Source organism: Argiope bruennichi, chromosome 1 (genome assembly GCF_947563725.1).
Source record: "Argiope bruennichi chromosome 1, qqArgBrue1.1, whole genome shotgun sequence".
In the NCBI taxonomy this organism is placed as follows: domain Eukaryota; kingdom Metazoa; phylum Arthropoda; class Arachnida; order Araneae; family Araneidae; genus Argiope; species Argiope bruennichi.
In genome coordinates this window covers 74,902,601-74,922,510 of record NC_079151.1, presented here as the reverse complement: position 1 = coordinate 74,922,510, position 19,910 = coordinate 74,902,601, and the positions used below count along the sequence as shown (strand labels likewise).

At 24.3% G+C, this 19,910-nt stretch overlaps 2 protein-coding genes across 3 annotated transcripts in view; one reads left to right on the top strand and one right to left on the bottom strand.

Moving 5' to 3' along the window:
* Positions 1-8,634, bottom strand: part of LOC129966469 (protein unc-80 homolog) — a 94,025-nt gene extending 85,391 nt beyond the window's left edge. For both annotated transcript variants that reach the window (XM_056080899.1, XM_056080906.1), the window contains exons 1-6: positions 8,481-8,634; positions 3,719-3,767; positions 3,256-3,276; positions 3,073-3,152; positions 2,507-2,735; positions 495-720 (exon numbers count right to left, since the gene is read on the bottom strand). In XM_056080899.1, coding sequence (XP_055936874.1) covers positions 495-720; positions 2,507-2,735; positions 3,073-3,152; positions 3,256-3,276; positions 3,719-3,767; positions 8,481-8,563 — 688 coding nt within the window. In that variant the 5' untranslated portion in view covers positions 8,564-8,634. The remainder of the gene's footprint in view (positions 1-494; positions 721-2,506; positions 2,736-3,072; positions 3,153-3,255; positions 3,277-3,718; positions 3,768-8,480) is intronic.
* A 1,338-nt stretch (positions 8,635-9,972) lies between these two features.
* Positions 9,973-19,910, top strand: part of LOC129976343 (splicing factor 3B subunit 1-like) — a 35,782-nt gene continuing 25,844 nt past the window's right edge. The window contains exons 1-4 of the mRNA XM_056089864.1: positions 9,973-10,108; positions 13,270-13,457; positions 15,030-15,122; positions 15,926-16,043. Of these exons, the coding sequence (XP_055945839.1) occupies positions 10,078-10,108; positions 13,270-13,457; positions 15,030-15,122; positions 15,926-16,043 (430 nt within the window). The 5' untranslated portion in view covers positions 9,973-10,077. The remainder of the gene's footprint in view (positions 10,109-13,269; positions 13,458-15,029; positions 15,123-15,925; positions 16,044-19,910) is intronic.

The window sequence follows — 19,910 nt, the reverse complement described above, 5'->3', positions numbered from 1 at the left end:
TCTTTCCCTAAACATTAATCAAGCTTTTTTGCAAATACACAATTTAATTCTCTATTTATTAAAATAATTATCTAAATGGATGCATAAAAATGGGGTATTAAAAAGGCTCTATATATTGAAAAAAATATCAATAAAACATTACTCAGACTAATAAGGAATAAATTTACAGAAACTGAATTATGCAACTGCACTCTATAAGGCTCAGAATGATTTGCTGATATAAAAGTAAAGAATATGCAGGAAAAACTTAAGAATCAAACCTAAATGTAGGAATGCTAAATAATTTTTAATGTTCTACTAAAATAATAATTACAGGATAGAAGTAACGAAAAAAATTGTGATAATAATATATTTCACATTGGATTTAAGTAGTAATGTAATGTAAAATTGATGTAAGAATAATCTTAGAAATGTATAAAAACATTTAAAATTTAAAATTAATAAATAATAATAAATGGAAATAATTTAATAAAAATGGAAAAGTTGTATAATACCTCCACCAATAAAAACATCACCAAATTTTGCAGCATTTTGTTTTTCTCTTCTTCCTCTAAGAAATGTACGTTTCGGCATAACATGGGTAGTGAAGCAAGGTACATTTGGATGTTTGTATTCCCATAAAGATTCCCATAATTTTAAGCCGTTTTCCAAACGAAAGCTTGTCATAAAATCAGAGTGTTTCAGAAAATCGCCTAATGGTGCAAACAAATACACAAAGACCTATAAAAAATGAAATATATGAATTATTGCAAATTAAAAAATAAACTCACAAATTCAATATCATATTAAATAGAAATTTCTATGTATTTTCCAACATTATTCTTGTGGTTATTTTTTTTTCTTGTTTCCCTGCTTCCTTTAAAGAAAAATCCATTTCCTGAAATGTTTTTACCTTTCCTTGTTCTTTTTGTACATTATGAATCCTTGTTTTATTTTTATATTATAAACATATATGTAATAAAATAAGCATGGCATTTGCTCTTTTAAACAGCATCTTTACTTTTGATTTTATCTTTGGGTAAGAAATGCATCGTTTATGCAATTTTATGTTTAGTCATGATCAGGAAACAAGAGGCAACCTACTCCAACAAGGCAAAAAAAAAAAAAAAAAAAAAGCATAGAAGTGTATTCAAAATTTAGATCCCCCCCCCCAAAAAAAATATGAGCCTACGATTCAATGGTGACTAGACCATCATTTATTTGCTGCTTTACCACAATAATAAGAGTCTGTGACCCTATCTTTGCTGCTTAATACCATCATGCAAAAAAATCCCTTTCCTCTTTATTTCATAACTGTTTTTCCTTTTTTATGTTTAAAATTTTAATTAAACTTCAATATTTACTATGTATTATTAAATTTCACAAAGAACAACCAACTTTTTTTGTCATATGTCATTGCCATGTCATATTTTTTCTTAACCAACTATATGTTCAGATGTTAAGAACGTTGTGTTTGTACACGCCCACCCTCCAGTAAATTAGCAATATTTTAAGAAATGCAATTTTCAACTCACTGTTATATAGCTTAAATTTAAAAGCACTGGATAAGCAAAAGTTTGCATAATTCAGAAATTAATGCAATAGCAGTTTTTGTATTTTAAGCGGCTAGAAAAATAATTAAATTTGAAACATGACATAATTTGAATTTATCGCATAGCTAAAAAAAATGTCATATAATATAGAAAAAGTTTTCACCTGAAAAATGAAGAATGTGACAAAAACTGATAAGACATCAAATCAACATATTAACTTAGCAGTTAAGTCTATTTTCTTTCCTTTTTATATATTATCAAAAATTTGGTGATAAAAATACTTACAAAAAGGAAGAAAATAAATACAAATGGAAAAAAATTATATAATAAGTTTTAAAAAATGAAAACCCTCAAATTATTGATGTTTTAATACATTAAATGATTAGCATGGAATATGTTTTTAAAAAATTTCACTTTGCTGTTGACATGACTAAAAATCATGAATTTGTCTGAATCAATCTGTCACATATTTTTGAGAGTGCAACTTAAAAAGGGTATATATTATAAAATAACAACAGAAGTGAAAAATTCTATTTTGGAGTTAAATCCAAAGAAAACAATTTATTTTCCTTAATTTTAACATTGGTAAAAGTATGTGATTAAATGTTTTCATGAAAGAGTTTGAATTTCATAATAACAATAAAGATATTGTAATAGATTGTGCATTAAATTAAAATTTAAAAAATAAGGAAAATGAAAAAAAAAAAAAAATGTACAGAAATGAAACCGATATCATTACAGTTAATCTTTTGAAATTTCATACTAAACAGATTATGAGATTACAAATGTGAAAGATATAAAAACAGACATGCACTGTAATGAGTTAATTCAAGTCTTATACTTAATAAAATTTTCAAACATAATAACAACCACAATTATTCTAACAATGTTTCAACGAATAATTTTTAGAAACTTACAGTGAATAATATACACAATGCTATGCAACATACTTTATTAAAAAAAATTTTAATTACCTGAATTGATGAAATGGGAAATAAATAGTGTCTAGGTGAATGAAAAATGCCTTGTTCTGCCTCAGCATCTGCACACTCCTCAGTTGCATCTAAAATTATCCATTGTAAAGTATAAAGCAGTTTAGTTTCAGGTGTCCCAAGTTTATCAAGGCATGTATCTTTTCTTCGATATAACAGAGCAGCACAACAATGCATGACATGAGGAAAGGCTGCTTGTATTAACCGCCACCTATCAAATAAGTTTTATCAACTACATGAAGAGAATAGGTGTGGATGCATACATATTTTAAAATCAAACACTCACGTAATACAAAAAAATCAATAAAAACTATTCAACAAAATACTTCAAGCTAAGAACCTTTATTATAAATTTAAAATAATAAAGGTCCATAAAAATAACTTACAAACAGATGCAATATATAATGTAATAAATTCATTATTCTTTAAAATACAATTCATCATAATCCATACACTTAGAATTTTTTCCTCTTAATATTGAATGAATCTACATTGCAAATAATATTTTAATAATTATTCTACAATTTTTAATATTTTTAAAAAATTACCGGCTGATGCTTTTGATTGCTTGAGTAAGGCTTGGGGAAAGACCAAACTGAATATTTTGCACAAGAACTTTTTCGAAAGACTGAAACAAAGTGAATTAAAATTAATCAGAAAAAATACAAATGAGTAACTTTAATTTCAAGCTCCTTTCTATAAAAGAATGTAACTAAACAAATGAAACTTACTTTGCAAGCTTCTCTTTGTTCCTGAAACAAAAACAATAATTATTTCAATATAATCATAATTAGATTAATATTTCATAATTTAAAAACATTTACATATCAAGAAACAAAATTATACAAATGATGTAACTTATGTAAAGTAAAATTACACAGTCAAGTATTAACATGTTACTTTTTTTCTGAATAGAAATCAAGAAACATATATTTAAAAATTTAAACTTTAATAAAATTATAAGCATTTTCTAAGCTTTTTTTTATACATTTTCCAATAATACTTTAAGTTTCAAATACACTCAAAATAGTCTGAAAACTTATGACAAAAAAAATGAATTATATTTTATAAGAGTATGAATAGTATTTAAACTAATTAAGAGAAGAACTTCTAAGATTTAAAAACCAAAAACTATAATAAAAATTCTTTTTTCATTACTAAAGTAAAGTTATTAAAGAATTTAAAGCAACTTACCATACATGATGCTTCATGTAACTTCCCGAATTTTGGTCGAATAAAAGGACTGAGAATAAAAATATGAACAAATGAAAAAAGTACTTATCACATATAAATTTATTAATTAATAATACTTTAGGATATATTTAAATTTAAAAAAATTATTACAAATATTCACATTATTTCCATATAAATTTTAATATCAATTATGTGAGCATAATTAAGAAACGAAACATATTTTGGAAAATAGCAAAAACATTCATCAATATATATCAAGTATCAGCTTTAAATATAACTAATTAGTTTTATGCCATGAAATTATCATTCAAATATCAAATTTATCATAACAGCTTTATGATTATACGTTTGCATATGCAACTAATTTTAATACAAAAGCTTTCAACAGCAAAGTGCTAAACTATTAAATTTTATAATCATTGATTTGATATCTCTTAAAGTTCATAAACTCATGACTCCTCTTCAAAAGGAAAAAAAATTTGAAGAAAAAGCAAGCTTTCAAAAAAGTATATTTTGAATTAAAAGTTCTTCATTAATTAAAAAATAAATTACTTATCTAATCTAAATAATTTATTAATCTAAAAATAAACAAAGACTTTCACAGTAATCTGATACTAAGATTGAGATTAAGAGGTTGGAAATTTTTTGAATTTTTTTAATAAATACATTATTAATAGAACTAAAATATTAATATCTTTTATAATAAAATGTGCAGAAGTTGAGGATATAACCTTAAATTTTGTTTCATGATGAAAATGATACAGAATTTAAAATAAATTTTAAAGATTTTAAAAAATTACAATTCAGATTGCATATTCTTTGAAATCTGTTTTGATGCCAAGCTCTTTACAAACCTTTATGGAGGTATAAGTTTTATTAACTTCTCCCAAAATTAAAAGAAAAAATTATGTATAGCAATTGAATATTATATTAATTACTTTATAATTTCAATGAATAATCAACCATTTCAATGAATATGGTAAATATACATAATATATGTATATTTACTATAACTATCTTAAATAAACTGTTAATACATTCAAAGTGTTGAACAATCTAATATCTGCATTTAATTTTCATAAAGAAACATTTTCTTCTTTCTGTCTGATATAATCTGATTGTCATCAGTTTTGGCCTTCTTTCTATGTTTGTCTCTACTGCAGTGTATACATATTTTTCATGTTTTTTTTTTAACCTGTAGTCAAGATATGCACATTCTGAGCTTATATCTTGAATTTTTATAAAGTTATTTTACAAATATAATCCACTAAATAGAAGTGCCAAACAATATCTATTACCTATTGGAAATAAATTCAATAAGATCATTTAGAACTCAGCAGAGCTCTGACCTTTTTCAATAATATTATCATATAATTACATTATATTATGGAACTAAATAATATATATTACAGAAAGAAATAGGAATAATTTAAATTGGTTCACAAAAAACATAGCACATATCAGAATTGCTATTACTCATTATGTAAAATACATGTTAACAAAAGGCATAAGGCGGAAAATAATTATCAAATTCTCTTTAGTAACATGCCTAATACTATTATAATGAACTAAAAAAAAAAAGTTTGCAATGTAATTTTTGCATTGTAATTCATAAAATTGATATTGAAATAATGTTTCAATTTTTTTCCAAACCCTTTATATAAAAACAATTTTTTTAGGAGTTTCTTTTAGAGAAATAAAATTAAATAATTTTTGTAAGAGTCCTCACTTTTCTTTTCTTACTTTTTCCAATTTTTATAGTAAAATTTTTAAATACCAATGGTCAATTAATTCATTTTCAGCCCTTTGAAAAAATTTCTTGAAATATTTTAATTCAATAACTGCCAACAATGAAATAATTTAGGAGAGTTATTTAATAAAAATATTGTAGAAAATTGGTTTCTAGGACTAAAAAAAAAAAAAACTGCAGTTTACTTTGGCTGTCAATGTACTTATATTTATTAAAGTTATTTTTGCTGTAATAATAATGTTTTTTTTTTTTTTTTTAATATGAAATGGTTACTTTTAGAGGCAGATTTTTCTACGCATATATCCTTTTCATCATTTATTATAGAAAGTTGTTAAACATCTAGATGAGATAAAGTCAAAATTTCTTTAGTGAAATTTTCTAACAGAAGATGAATAAAATTCAAATTAATTCCAGGAATATATATTCCTTCAAATTCAATATTTGATTCTTGATTTTTAAGTAGTTTACAGAGATACAACATAGTAAAATTTTTCTTTATATACACTTAAAATATACACAATTATATTTTTCTTTTTAAAAATTATCTTTCTTTCTTTCTTGTATGAAACATTTTAATCTCTTCATTAAATGATTTCTATTAAAATTATAATATTGTAAGAAGCAATATAATTGGCATATAATATTGAGAAAGTGCTCGATAATTTTAATCTTTAAATCATTTGGAAGAATTACTTTAGGATTTCACAAAAATTTAATCTTTTGGTTTTAGCTGGTATAAAAAGCATTTTAAATTTGTTGCAATAAATATTTCCTAACTTCTACTACATTTGGCTTTAAGGTTATCTTTCAATAAAGATGCAAGTTTCACTTACAATTTCTGAAAACTGAAAGATTTATTTTCTTCTTTAATTAAATGCATATTTAATTAAAGAAGAAGAATTGAAGTAAGTATTTTAAATAAGAAAATAATATGCAAATATAGAAAGGACACATTGATTCTGACCTTTGCATTTAAGGACTTTTTCATTTGAGTTGCAATGACAAAGTAAGGGGTGATTGAGAGTCACTTCTTAAGTGCAAAAGGTTAATTTTCATTCATTCTGAATGCAAAAGGTGGACTAACATTTTGCAATTAAAAATTTTATTAGAGATCATCTTAATATCAGATGGCATTTCTGTTGATCTATATTTATTTTCAATATAATTTGATATATTTAGACTTTACCATACATTATTAGGATAATGCTAAATTTATATTCCACAATAAATCAGCCAAATGGAGCTTAATTATTTGTTATTCCACTTTGTTTAAGCATGTAGGCATTATAAAATAATAATAATATTCTACTAATTCAAGGAATTTCACAAAATTCTTTATATATTCAACATTTTATTTTGATAATTCTTTTATGGTTCTTTTTACATATTGCTGGTTTAAGTTGAATTTTTTAAAGAACTTTAAACAGCATCCAAATGTAATCAACAGTTACAAATGTCAAAGTAAAACTAGCAGAAGTATATTAAAATATTTAATTTCACTGCCTTTTTTTTTCACACAAAGAGTAATGTTATTTTACTACTATTTTAAACTTTGTGTTTACAGTTACTTTTTAAAATAATAAACATCAAGAGATGACATGAATTCAGCTTTATAAAGTAATCTAAATTTTAAACATTTTTCTAAGCTAATTAATTAAAATCATTGCAGGACTTCACATTTAAAATACATATTTTGTTAGGTAATTTGTAACAAAATAAGTTGTTGGAGCAAGAATAAAAACAAGTAATTTACTAAAATCCTACATTTACAATTGGTAGGGAAGATAGATTGTAATTTTAAGTCAACTTTAAATTGTGAAATAAGAAACCACAAATGCACTTCATCTATTTGTCCTCACTAGATTCTAAAGGAATTTGTAGAATTTAATTGCTACATGTAATTTATAAAAGTAAAATGAATAAAATAATTTTTATCTTTTGTTTTTTCATTTTTTACTACAATTTGATATGAAGTAAAGCTTTTTAGTTTCTTTTTTTCTAGTCTTCTTCTCTAGGTTCTAACATCAAATGGCAATATTATATATAAATAATGAAATCACAAAAAAATTCTTAAATATTAATAAAAAAAAATAGAGAAAGCATTAAAAAACTCATCTAGGCATAAAATATTTCATTAACATTTTATTAATTAATTTCTTAGTAAAATTTTTTTTTTCAATTATTAATACTCCATTTATTTTTTTTTAATATACTTGAAATTGTTGAAAATTCATAAATGCATATCATTGAATAATTTTAGAACCACAGTAGCATTGAAGGTATAAAAAATTTACAAAACATCATCTGATTAATTACTTCAGAAATTAATCATATTTCTGGAAGTACAATAATAAAAGCCTAACTAAAAATATACATCTATACAATATAATACAGATTAAAAAACAAAGCAGAAACAAATAAGAAGTGGAAAATATATTGAGACATAAATTATAACTGTAAGATATGATTTAAAAAATAGATTTATACAGTGTAATACAGATTCCATAACAATGCTAGAACAGATAAGATATAAGTAATACATTAATATATACATAACTTCATCAAAGTCCATCCTATATTAATACTAATGAAGCAAGTTCTTATTATTCACCTTATTAAAACTAATTAAAAAATATATAGTTATATTCTATGTATTAAATTAATATCTAAGATTATACAGACACAATACTATGCAATGTGAACAGTCTAAGTAATGCAAAAATAGTTAAATATTTTATAAAAATATTTGTATAATATTTTATATAGAAAATATTTTATAAAAAATTAAATATAACTTTGAAGCTAAATAATAAACATAATTGGATACCAATTAATAACAAAGATATGGTTTTAAACACAGTATTTTACTTTCGACAGAAATTACTGTTTTTATGTACAATAATTTGTTGTATTCTATATTTAATAAGAATTTTCAAAATAGCAATTCAAATACAAGCAACAAATTACTTTGTTTATAGCATATATTTTTTTAAATAATTAAGTAAAAATCACCTGGTTTGTCGCCAAAGGAAATTTTGAATTGGCAAAGGAACTGATAAATCTTCTGGATCTTCATCGTATTTACGCTTCGGCATTTTATTAAAAGTTAACTTTAAAAAAACATTTACGGTCTCTTAAAAAATACTAACATTTCAAAGAAATCTTAGAAAATAGAAGTTCCCCGTGTAAAAAAAAATTCAAATTTTTCTTGATTTTTATAAATTACAGAAATTTAATGCTGTATTTTACTATTTATAACAAAATTCTCATAAATTACTCTATTACGCAAAAAGAAAGTTTTTAAAACAAGAAACGATCGGCAAGAATAAAAGAAAACAATACGCTCTGAAAGATTTGCAAGTATACTCTAAATCACAACAATGCAAGAGTAGCATGCTAAATACAGAGAACTGAATAACTAGAATTATTAAAAGGTGAGAAAAACGAAAGTAACGTGCGGGGTTTGACAGCTATTTCTGTGATTTTGTAAATAAAAAAAAATGATGCCAACTATTGCAATGAAAACAGTCGAGAATGGCCAATTCTGTTTTTGTTTTCTTTTAACATCGGATAGAATTAGAATATAAGTATTTATGTATTTGTTAGAGATCCTTAAATGCAATTTCATTATAAATTATTGATTTGTTATATCAACATTTTGTTTCGAAATTCTAAAGCTATCGGCGAAAGCATAAAAAAATAACATAAGCGACATCTAATTTGTCTCTTTTTGTTCAAAATTCCATATCGTAAGTGAACTATAAATTTAAAAACATGAGAACTTTATATAGCGTTATTGGAAAGTATTGTGCCATACAAAAACGATGGTAGCAATTTTTTCGATTCGCGGGTTTGCTCTTGGTAATAAACTTTCTTAATCCATGGATGGGACAAGACAGATTTCCTCAATCAATTATATCTTTTTAAGCCAGAACGATAAGTGGGAACTGATGATTTATCCGTATTTATAATTATTATTATTATTATTCATAAGCTTCACATGGAATAAAAAATGACGAAATCGTTTTGAAAAATATTTTATTTAAAGTTTCTGAACTAAGAAGCCCTGTCATAGTTTTTCCCCCACAGAGAATGCACTATGAAGTAATTTATTTAAAATGAATGTGTTTCTAAAAGGGTAATTTTTGAGAGCAAGAGGAGTAACTCTTTGGTTTTATTAATTATTTTAGATATATAGTTGGTTTAATAATTATTTTAAATACATAGATGGTCAACGAACAGCTTGTCGCCAAAAGCAAAAATTTGGGAATTACATAATTGCAAAAAAAAAAAAAAAAAAAAATTTAGAATTTGTATAGTTTGATATATTATATTAAAATATCATTGCTTGAACAAGTGAGTCAAAATTAACAGTTACACGTATTTGTTCCTTTTCTTTCTTTGTTTTTTTCTTAATAACTGGAGTCATTCCTTCTCCGTGGTTGCCAGTTCCAGTGAAGATAAAAAGAAGAAAAGCAAGCAAAAAAAAAAAAAAAAAAAAAAATCTGAACTCACAACAAAATAATCAACTCAACTCAGCAATATACGTTCGACTCAAAACGGTGTATATACATGAAAAATTAGGTTTACATTACATAAATGCTTTATTATGGCTAATGTTGCTCCAAGAACTCATGAAGGTAGGCATATTTTGCTAAATTATCAAATTTTCAGTAAAATTTTTGATTCTTATCTTCTGTATATATTTACACTAACTTTTCTTATTTGTACTTTACGTCGTTTCGGTGCTCTTCAATTCTTAAGTTCTTGCAGTACGACTTCGGTTTAATGTTCTCATCTATTACAGTATGCTTGCAATTTTCATTCTATAAAAAAAACTCTTCCACCATAAAAATGATCATATACTTATTGTAATTTTTTCCTTCTACTTTGTAAACAATTTTCTTTTAAAATGTTGTTTTCGTGGAATTTTCATCCATGACTCAATTCTTGTTCACGATCCGAAATGCAATTTTATCGAAGCGTATTTATAAAGTTTATTTTTTTCTGAATGCATTTACTGTTCTTTATTTGAAGTAACTAAATGTTTTTGAATTATCACTGCTTTCGAAAGCATGTATCATAATATACAATTTGGTCAATTATCATATCTAATTTACAGCAATCGCCCTTATTAAGCATTTATGAATGACTAGTTATCATTGAATATTTTCCCACATTGCGTTGTTTTAAAATTAAATTTCTGTAAAAGAAATGAAAATAGACTAGCTTGCCAGCATTTATTATGTGATCTCGCATCGTTTAAACTATTTGTTCGTTTCTTCTTTGAATTTCAAAATATTCTAAGCGATTCAGTGGTGCAATTTTTAAATTTCTAATTTAAAATTGGTAATGAAATGTCCTGATAAAAATAGTATAAACTATTTTTTAAACTTATCCTACTAAACTAATATTAATTGTACTTAACTAAATAAAGGCATAAATAAATATATCCTTTAATCTACTGCTAATATCAAATACATCTTCTAATATTGTTTTAAATAATATAATCTTGAATATTTGTTTTATTATATTTTAAAAGTAAATGATATATCTATGTAAATGTGTTTTAAGTAAGATACCTCTTGAGCTCTGTTTCAACAATAATGATTTATTTTCTAAATCACTTATATCTAAGTATTAAATGTATGGTCAAATTTTTAAAATCATTTAATGAAGCAAGTCTATTTTTTGAATTTAAAAATATATTTCCTTAAGTGATTTAAAAACTTAACCATCCTATATTAAAAACTTTTATATAAGTAATTCAGGAAATAATTCACTTTGCTTAAAAGAGTTAAATATTTTTAATTGAAGAATAACTTATACAATTTAGTTCTAAATTTATCTGATTTCTTTTAAAATTCAGTATCTGTGTATTAACTGCCATTCGCGAAAATACTGAATAGACTAACATGACATCTTTGGTAATTAATTATTAGCATGCAGTTAAGTTATAAATATCCAGAATTTTTTTGGATATTTATTTAAGTAGTGAAGTACAGTTTTGTGTTTACTTCACAATTAAGCTGAGACTGCTACTCTCCATTATACCCAATGCAACCATCTTGAGGATACATATTGATTATTTACTAAACTATTTTACAATTTTTATTTTAAAATAGTAATTTTAAAACATTTTTTTACATTTTTTTTTCTGATAAATTGACAAGTGGTTGAATCTGGGAGGGGGGGGGAGCATTATAATATATAAGTACCTTCTTTCAAAGTATGCAATAAACACGTGTCATTTGTGTGCAGTTCCAAATAGTCAATTAATCAAAAAATTAATTTAATGTTATTTTTTATTTTAAAATAAAAATTCGTAGAAAATTTAATAAAAGGTCCATTTTGTATTTTTTCATAGAAAATGATGTAGATAATATTCAGTTTACAGAATTTTGGTCCTCTTTCTGTTAGCATTGAAATATTTTATAACTCATTAAAACATTTTAAGACATTTTACTATCAAATGAACTGTTAAAATACCTATTTATAAATTCGGTTTAAAATATTCTTAAATTAAAACAGAATAACTATAATAATCTTTCTTTTAAGTTTTATTGAAAAATTTATTTTAAATCAAATTAAAAAGCACCTTTTAAAATTTAAAAAATGTGCAGCAATTATATTATTTCTTTTTTTATGAACTTTAAATTCACATCTTTAATATTATGAAATTTAAATTCAAAGTGTAATTATAATAAGCTGATCTGTTTAATGATATTTTTTAAAGAATTAAAATAATAATGGAAATATTATTTTTAATGTCTTCCTTTATCTCATATGTATTGTAAGTTTCCACCGTCAATAATGAATGTTTGGAATGCACTAATAAAAATCTTTTATTAATAATTTTCAGCAAAATTTTCTTTTTAATAATAAAGAAATATAGCTGTCTACAGTATAGTATTTGTAGATATTTATTCTGTAATTTAAATGTAATGTAAAAACATAAAATATGTAGCTTTTAAGTTTAATTATTATTTTCAAAATTTGAATTATATCCTTAAGTATAAAATTTATTAAATAAATGTGTAATAAAATGTGCTCATTGAAAAAGTGAATGATCTACAGTATTAACAAGTATTCTACCGAGCTTTGACTAATACATAAGTCTGATATTTGGAATATGGTTATCATATATGATAAGTTTCACTCTGATTGTTTGAATTATTCCAACTGTAGCAACTAAAAATTTTGTCTTGTTCTTTTTTTTTCCCCCTGTTAAAATAAATCTATAATGTAATTTTGGAAAGTACAGAGTATTTTCTCAATCAAAATCCATCCTCACGAATTGTTTATAGTTTTTTTTAACCTGGTATTGTAAACAGATAGCTATGTAGTTACTGTCCAAAGGTTGTTGTTTCAACAGTATATTGGACAAATAACCTGATGATTATGCATTTAAACTGTGAAAATAATAGAAACGCATATTATTCATATTCTTGTACTTATTCTGGTTGCAGACTTTACTGAAATTCAAAATTTGCTGGCACCTTGTGACACATGTATCAATTCCAGAAGCAAATTTTTTGAAAATTAATTGAATGAATTTTATATCTATTTAAATAAATATGTCTTAGTAAACATATTGGATCATATTTACTAGTAACAGCATTCAGAGTAACTTATTTTCAGAATGATCTTCCATGACATTTTTGAAATAGAAGCATTATCTTTCTTAGAATTTTTAATTAATAATTATTTTTAATGAAATTCTATTTAAAAATTATTAGTATAATATTGACTTCATAGTTATTTTACACTTCAATTGCTAATTTTATTTTTCCCAATTTAGAGATTGAAGCTCAAATTCGTGAGCTGCAAAACAGAAAGGCCAATCTTTCCACTGAAGGAGAAGAGAATGGAGATGGCGTCCCTCTCACTGCTGGCAGCTATATGGATGAAGATATCTATGGTGGGGCCAAGTCTAAATATGAAGGTTACGTCACATCCATTGCTGCCAATGACGAAGCTGATGCAGATGTAAGTTTCATTCTTCTACATAATTGCTTTATTGAAAATCAAGATGTATTTTTAATAAAAGTGACCTTAACTCAAATCCATTTTAAATACCTTCTTAAGGATTTAAATTAATTTTTTGTTATATTTAGAAATATATTTTAATGTTAAAATAAAACCAATTTTTAAATCATTAACAACAGCACCCTGTCCTTTTTTTTTAGATTGCACAACTGAATCTCATTATGTGATATATATTAAAAACTAGCTGCCTTTAGCAACCAGCTGGTTGTTGGATATATTAACTGTGTTTACATTCAAATATATTGTCTTAGGTGATATTTGATGATTTCTGCAAGAAAATATTTTTAAATATCACATTTGACAAATATCATAATTATGTTGTTTCAATAGAATTGCATCTCCTCTGTTCATTGTATTATAAACCATACTAAAAGAATCCAGTTCCATGACATCATAATGCTTGAATAATCTATCTTTTAACTTCCGCAATAATGTGACTACACTTTATGTTTCCTTATATAAAACAAATGCATATTAAATAGAACCAATTTTTTCCTAAATTTTCTTCTTCGGAAGAAAATTACCTGATTAAATATCTGTTAGAACAGAGAAAGTTTAAATTTTAATTCAAAAATGAAATCTGTTGTTGAAAATTGTACACAAAAATATTTTTTTTCTTTTGTACAATTTTTAACAATTTTAAAAAAAAGTTGTCTAAATTCAACAAATATTTGCACTGTAATGAGATTGGTTATATTAAAGGGACAGTTTTTAATATTCAATGAAAATCAATTTTGTGCTTCAAGGTGCAAATCTGTATGTAATTTGCTCCTTTAAATAGTTCAAGATATAATATTTAAATTTTACATAAAACATTGTAATAGATTATTATTAAGTAATTGATAAAATTTTTAATACTCAGTTTAATTCAATCAGTAGTGTGTTGAATATCTTAGGATTTTGTTTTCTAATGAGAAAAAAAAAATCTTTTATTTTAGTCTAAGTAGTTATCATTTTTTAATATGGATGTCTGTATTTTGGCTTATTAAACTTTAGTGCAATTGCTTTTTTCCCTGCAGAATTCCTCCGACAGTCCATTAACCTAATTACTTTTTTAATATTTACTCTGCCAAAAATATTTTTAATAAATTTATTTTTAAATACTATCAAAAAGGAAAACTTTGGCATATGTAACCTTAAAAATACTTCTATGCCAATTTTAAAAGAGCAAATTAGTTACAAATTATTTTTTGAAAAGACTGCAATTAAGCTAGTATCTATATATAATGCTGTACATTTTTGATAAATAAGAGCAGCATGGGATGCTTTTGAGGAATTCCAATATGCTCTGTAGGGTCAAGAGTTTTTTTTTTTTTTTTTTTTTTTGGTGGGGGGGGGGGTCTGTTGATTGAAAAGTAGTGCTTTTGTCAAGAGGTTCTGGAACAGTAAATTTTAATAATATATTATTTAAAAAATAAAATTTACTTTTCACATTTGTTTGCTGAAAGAGATCATCTCATAATACAAGTAAATTTTATTCTTGTAAATGATCCTTTGTGTTTATATTTTTAGGATGATGATTATGAAACCACCACCTTGATGAATAACAAGAAGGCCAGTTTCACAGCGCCTACTACTTTTCTCCAAGAACTACGAGGCGATAAGGTACTTAAATTAACTGAGTGTACTAGTTCTAATTTAAATCAAGCTTTTAGAAAATTATTTTATTTTTAGTTATTGTTAAAATAAAGTGCTGAGAATTTTTTTCTGATATGGAATTGTTTATTTTATCTGAATCAAACTTTCCCATGTATGTTAAATATTTGTGTAAAAATGCCTAACTAAATTTTTAAGGAGAAGGGAGGAATTATGCATACAATTTTATGAATTAATGATTAATTTTATTCTTGCTTCTCTCATTGTTCTTAAGCAGATAATAAATTTATTATTATCAGAAGGTTTATCGGATTCTTATAATATTTTAATATTTGGTTACAATGGTTCCATTTAATTTATGAGAGGTTTAAAAAAATTTTTAACAGTACTTTGGAATAATAAGATGTCTAGTTTTGGCATTCTTTTTATATTTTAATAAATTTGTAGTTTATTTATATATATATATATTATGTATTTTTAATGTATGTTAATAAATTTATATGCATTTAAAATGCTAAAATAACTGATAGTTTTTCTATGAATCGAAAAAAGGGGAGAGGTGTGAGGGGTTTTATATATATATATAATATATATAATTGTAACATAAAAAAGATTTTTCAAATAAATACTATTATTCATATCATTTATATTATTGTATTTATATTAATATTTAAAAAATAGTATAATTGTAATTCCTCTCTGAATCTCTTTATATTGAATTCATAATGACTTGGATGTTAGAAAATATATATTTTAATTATAGCCTAAAATGTCAATATGACTATTTTAATTTATATAAATATTGTTTATAGGACTATGATCCATTTGGTGATAGAAAGATCCCCCGTATTGCTGATCGTGAAGATGAATATCGTGCCCAAAGGAGAAAGTTCATGATATCACCTGAGAGATTGGATCCTTTTGCTGATGGTTAGTTATTTTTTCAATAATCTTCATCCTACTTTTTCTAAATACTAATTTACAATAAATCTTTAAAGGCAGTCCATTGTTTTCATAGGGTAGATTGGTTTCTTAATAAACACATATGCTTAATTATGTAGCATAATTGTAAATATTTCCTTTTGGTTTTGACTTTTTTGCAGCTATGCTGAAAAATGTAGTTAACTCTATAAAGTAATTCTAAGCATCAAAAATGACGATTGGTTATTTAAAATGATAAGTAAAAAACTTAGTATTTTAACATTTTATTTAATTTTTTAAAAGATTATTAAGTTCAAAAATAGTGTCCATAGGGATGGTTTTCATTATCAAGAAGATCATGATACATCAGATTTTGAGTGACATTTAATGTCTAATTGTTTGTAGAAAAATTTAATTTTTTCTGTGTTCCCCGCTTTTTAACTGTAATAGACTTGTTATATTATTTTTCATTTTAAAGGCTTCTTTTTGGCAGTTTTTATTTTTAAAATTTAACCTTAAATAGTTTCATCATTTCCGAAATTGATAAAAAAAATTTTGGCATAATTGCTTATTCATTTTCATATAAATTTTAAATCTCGTGGATTTGAAGTACTAAATGCACCGACTTCTACTTTATTTACATCTATCTACTCTAAAATTATAACTTTGTTCATACTGTAGTATTTTAACATTAATAATTTTTTTCCCTTCTAAATATACATAATCTATTATTTTCCTGCACCGTCATTTTACCTAGCTAGAATTGTTTTTAAATTAATATTAGAGTTACATTTCCTATTGAATGTATGAAACTATATGCTTCTGAAACTAAAAAACTATATGCTTCTGAAAACTGATGCAAAAAAAATAATTAAAAATTTAACAGTATATAAAAGTTTCTTAAAGTGAAAGAATGCTATCTGAAACAAGGGATAATTTATTCGATTTTAAGATATTTTTGTAAATAGTAAAACATATCAGTAAAGACAATCACGTGACAAAAAAGAAGAGAAAATTCTCAAAATATGATATTGTATTCTGAAAATATACATCCAATCCAATATATTTATAAATAGGGTGGGTTTGAAGCATAAATTTTCTTTAACCCTTTAAAGGGCCATTTTTTTTTTTCTAGTCATATTATGTTAAAATATTTTTAGGCTTGAAATTAAAATTAGAAAAGGGATTCATTGAGCTTATTAGATAATTTAATTTCATTAATTAATTAATTCAGTTAATTAATAATTAGCAAATCAAGACACATCATTTTGTCTGAGATAAAGAATTGAAGTATCTAAGTTTCTGACTTATTAAAAAATTTTGTCAGAATTTATGCCAACCTACATATTTCATACAAAGATTGATAAATTTGGTGGAAAGCATACTTCCCATGGCCCTAGAAAGGGTTAAATAATATTTACTAATTATTTAGGGTTTTTTTAAAAAAAATCAAATTGAACAAAATAAATTACCTAGTTTTATATCTTTTAAATGAAATCAATATTTCCTGCAGATAATTGGAAAATACATTTGATCTTAGAAAACTAATCATTTGACTAGTTATGTCACAAATAATTACATATTATGTGTTGGTATGTTTATAATATTTTGAGACTAGAATAGTCGTGCATTAAGTGTAAGATCAAGGATTTTGAAGCAAGTGATTTCATAATCATGTTGTGATATTTGGGATTATATATGCAAATTCAAGCATAAATTGAATTGATTCTATTTTCATTTTGATATTTAACAATAATAGAGTTATATAAGATTGATTTGCCAAAAACCTACCCTATGGACATGTTATTTGTGACATATTTTGAAACAAGGTTGAGACATATATTTTCGTGATTTTGTTTGTTAATTTTTAGAAAACCTAACATCCATGCAGTTACAATTAAACAACCAAGCAATCATCATATTTCTAGGAAATATTTACAAATACTGTATTTTAGTTATTATAAATGTACATATCAAATTAAATACTTTTAATTATTGAATAGATGCTTGATTTTTTTTTCTTTATTTATTTATTTCTAAAAAAGGAAATTGTTTCCAAATTTTTTTTAAATTCTGACTTTCCTTATTTACCTATTACAAAATTTTATGATGCATAGAAAATTGAAAATTAAATGAAGTAATATTTCTTAATTCATTTACATTAATTGAAAAATATTTTTATAAAAATTGAGACATTAAAAATTAAATTTGTTCTTTTGAGCAGTTTTCATTAGGACTAGTTGTTTATTTTCTGATTAAATAATTAGCATAATATTCAAGAATGCAAAAAAAGCTGATAAAGTGTTACATTTATTTCAGTTCTCTTATATTCTTTAGTTATTAAGACCAAGTAAAGATTTTCTTTTTCTTTATGATTCTTGCAAATTTGTGTAGTCTTAATTAACCTTGTAATTACAGTTTTGGGAATATTAAAAAGTGATGCAACAAGTTATAAATTCCACTAGTTAAATTTGTTTCATTATCCTTTAATCTAAATATAATAGCTAAAATATTATCCCCTCTTCAGACATGCGCTGAATCAAAAAGTATATATTTTTTTATTTAAAAAATATTGACTCATCACTTAGATATATGGTGTAATTTTAAGAAATAATGTAATGCAGAATTACTATATTAAAATATAGAATAGGAAAGATTTAAAAAATTAGCAGTAATATTGGGAATGAAGTATTAAACATTAAAGCAATATTTTTTTAATCTATTAATTTATTTTTTCATTGAATGTCATTCAATAAAAAATTTTGTCAATCATCCCTCTTACCTTACAAATTTGTTGCTTGATTGTTTATAAGTCAAAAATTGTTTAAACTAAATGGGAAACATTTCTTTAATAGTACATTTATTTAAAATGATCCTAATAGAAATAAAAGCATATAAATCTGTTTTTTGATATTTTTAACTTAAAAGATGAGAAATTTATCAAGCATCTATAAAATTTCCATAAAAGCTTTTAATTTGTTTCCTTAATTGCCTTAAATAAGCCTTCAAAAATCAGTTTATACTTTGAAACTCTTGGCTGCCTGGAATGAGTGGTGGAGTGAGTGGTTTGGTTTGAAAGATTTATATATAAAAATATGCCTGCTTATTTGCCTCTGAAATATTTATTTTTGAAGGATTGTGAATTTCTTGTCCCCAAATATAGAAAAAAAAAAAAATCTCAGAAATGTAGTACTCAGTTGCATATTTTTCTGAACACTGTTGAAGTATGGTTTTAGTAACATGATGTTTTTTCAGGTAACGAAAGGGCCAATTTGGAGTAAGAAGATTGAAGGTGGCTCTCACGTTTTATCTCGTTTTAAAACATGTACTTGTTCTTAGTTTATTACTAAGCCCTTTTTTTTTATTCCAGGTTTACATCCTAAGAGATAAGATTCATTTTATGCAAGAATAAAGCTGATACAATTGGTTTCAGAATTCTTAAGATGAAAGATTTTAATGAAAGAATCACTTTAGTTAGGTTCTGAAGAGAGTAATCTAATGTGATGTGTTTGGAGTGTAATTGTCATCTGTTTGAAGTGCAGCATTTTGGTTTTCTTCTGTAGCTGAATTGAAAATACATAATTAAATAATTGGATAGACAGCTAACAAGAATTTTGTCTGGATACTGTGGAGTCTTTTAATTGTTACTGCTACTTTTGAGCTGGTATAAAAATAGTAATTCTTGCATTCATCTCATTGAAGAAATTGGAAATCATCAATCATTCTATTGTGCCTTATTAAACTATGATAAAAGTAACAGCTGTTCTTCAATTTACTAGCAGCAATAAAATTATCTTTCTATGCTTCAGTTACAAATTCTATCAGAATGGTATCTTTGAAATGTACAATACCAACTTGAATCTCGGGTAAAAGAAA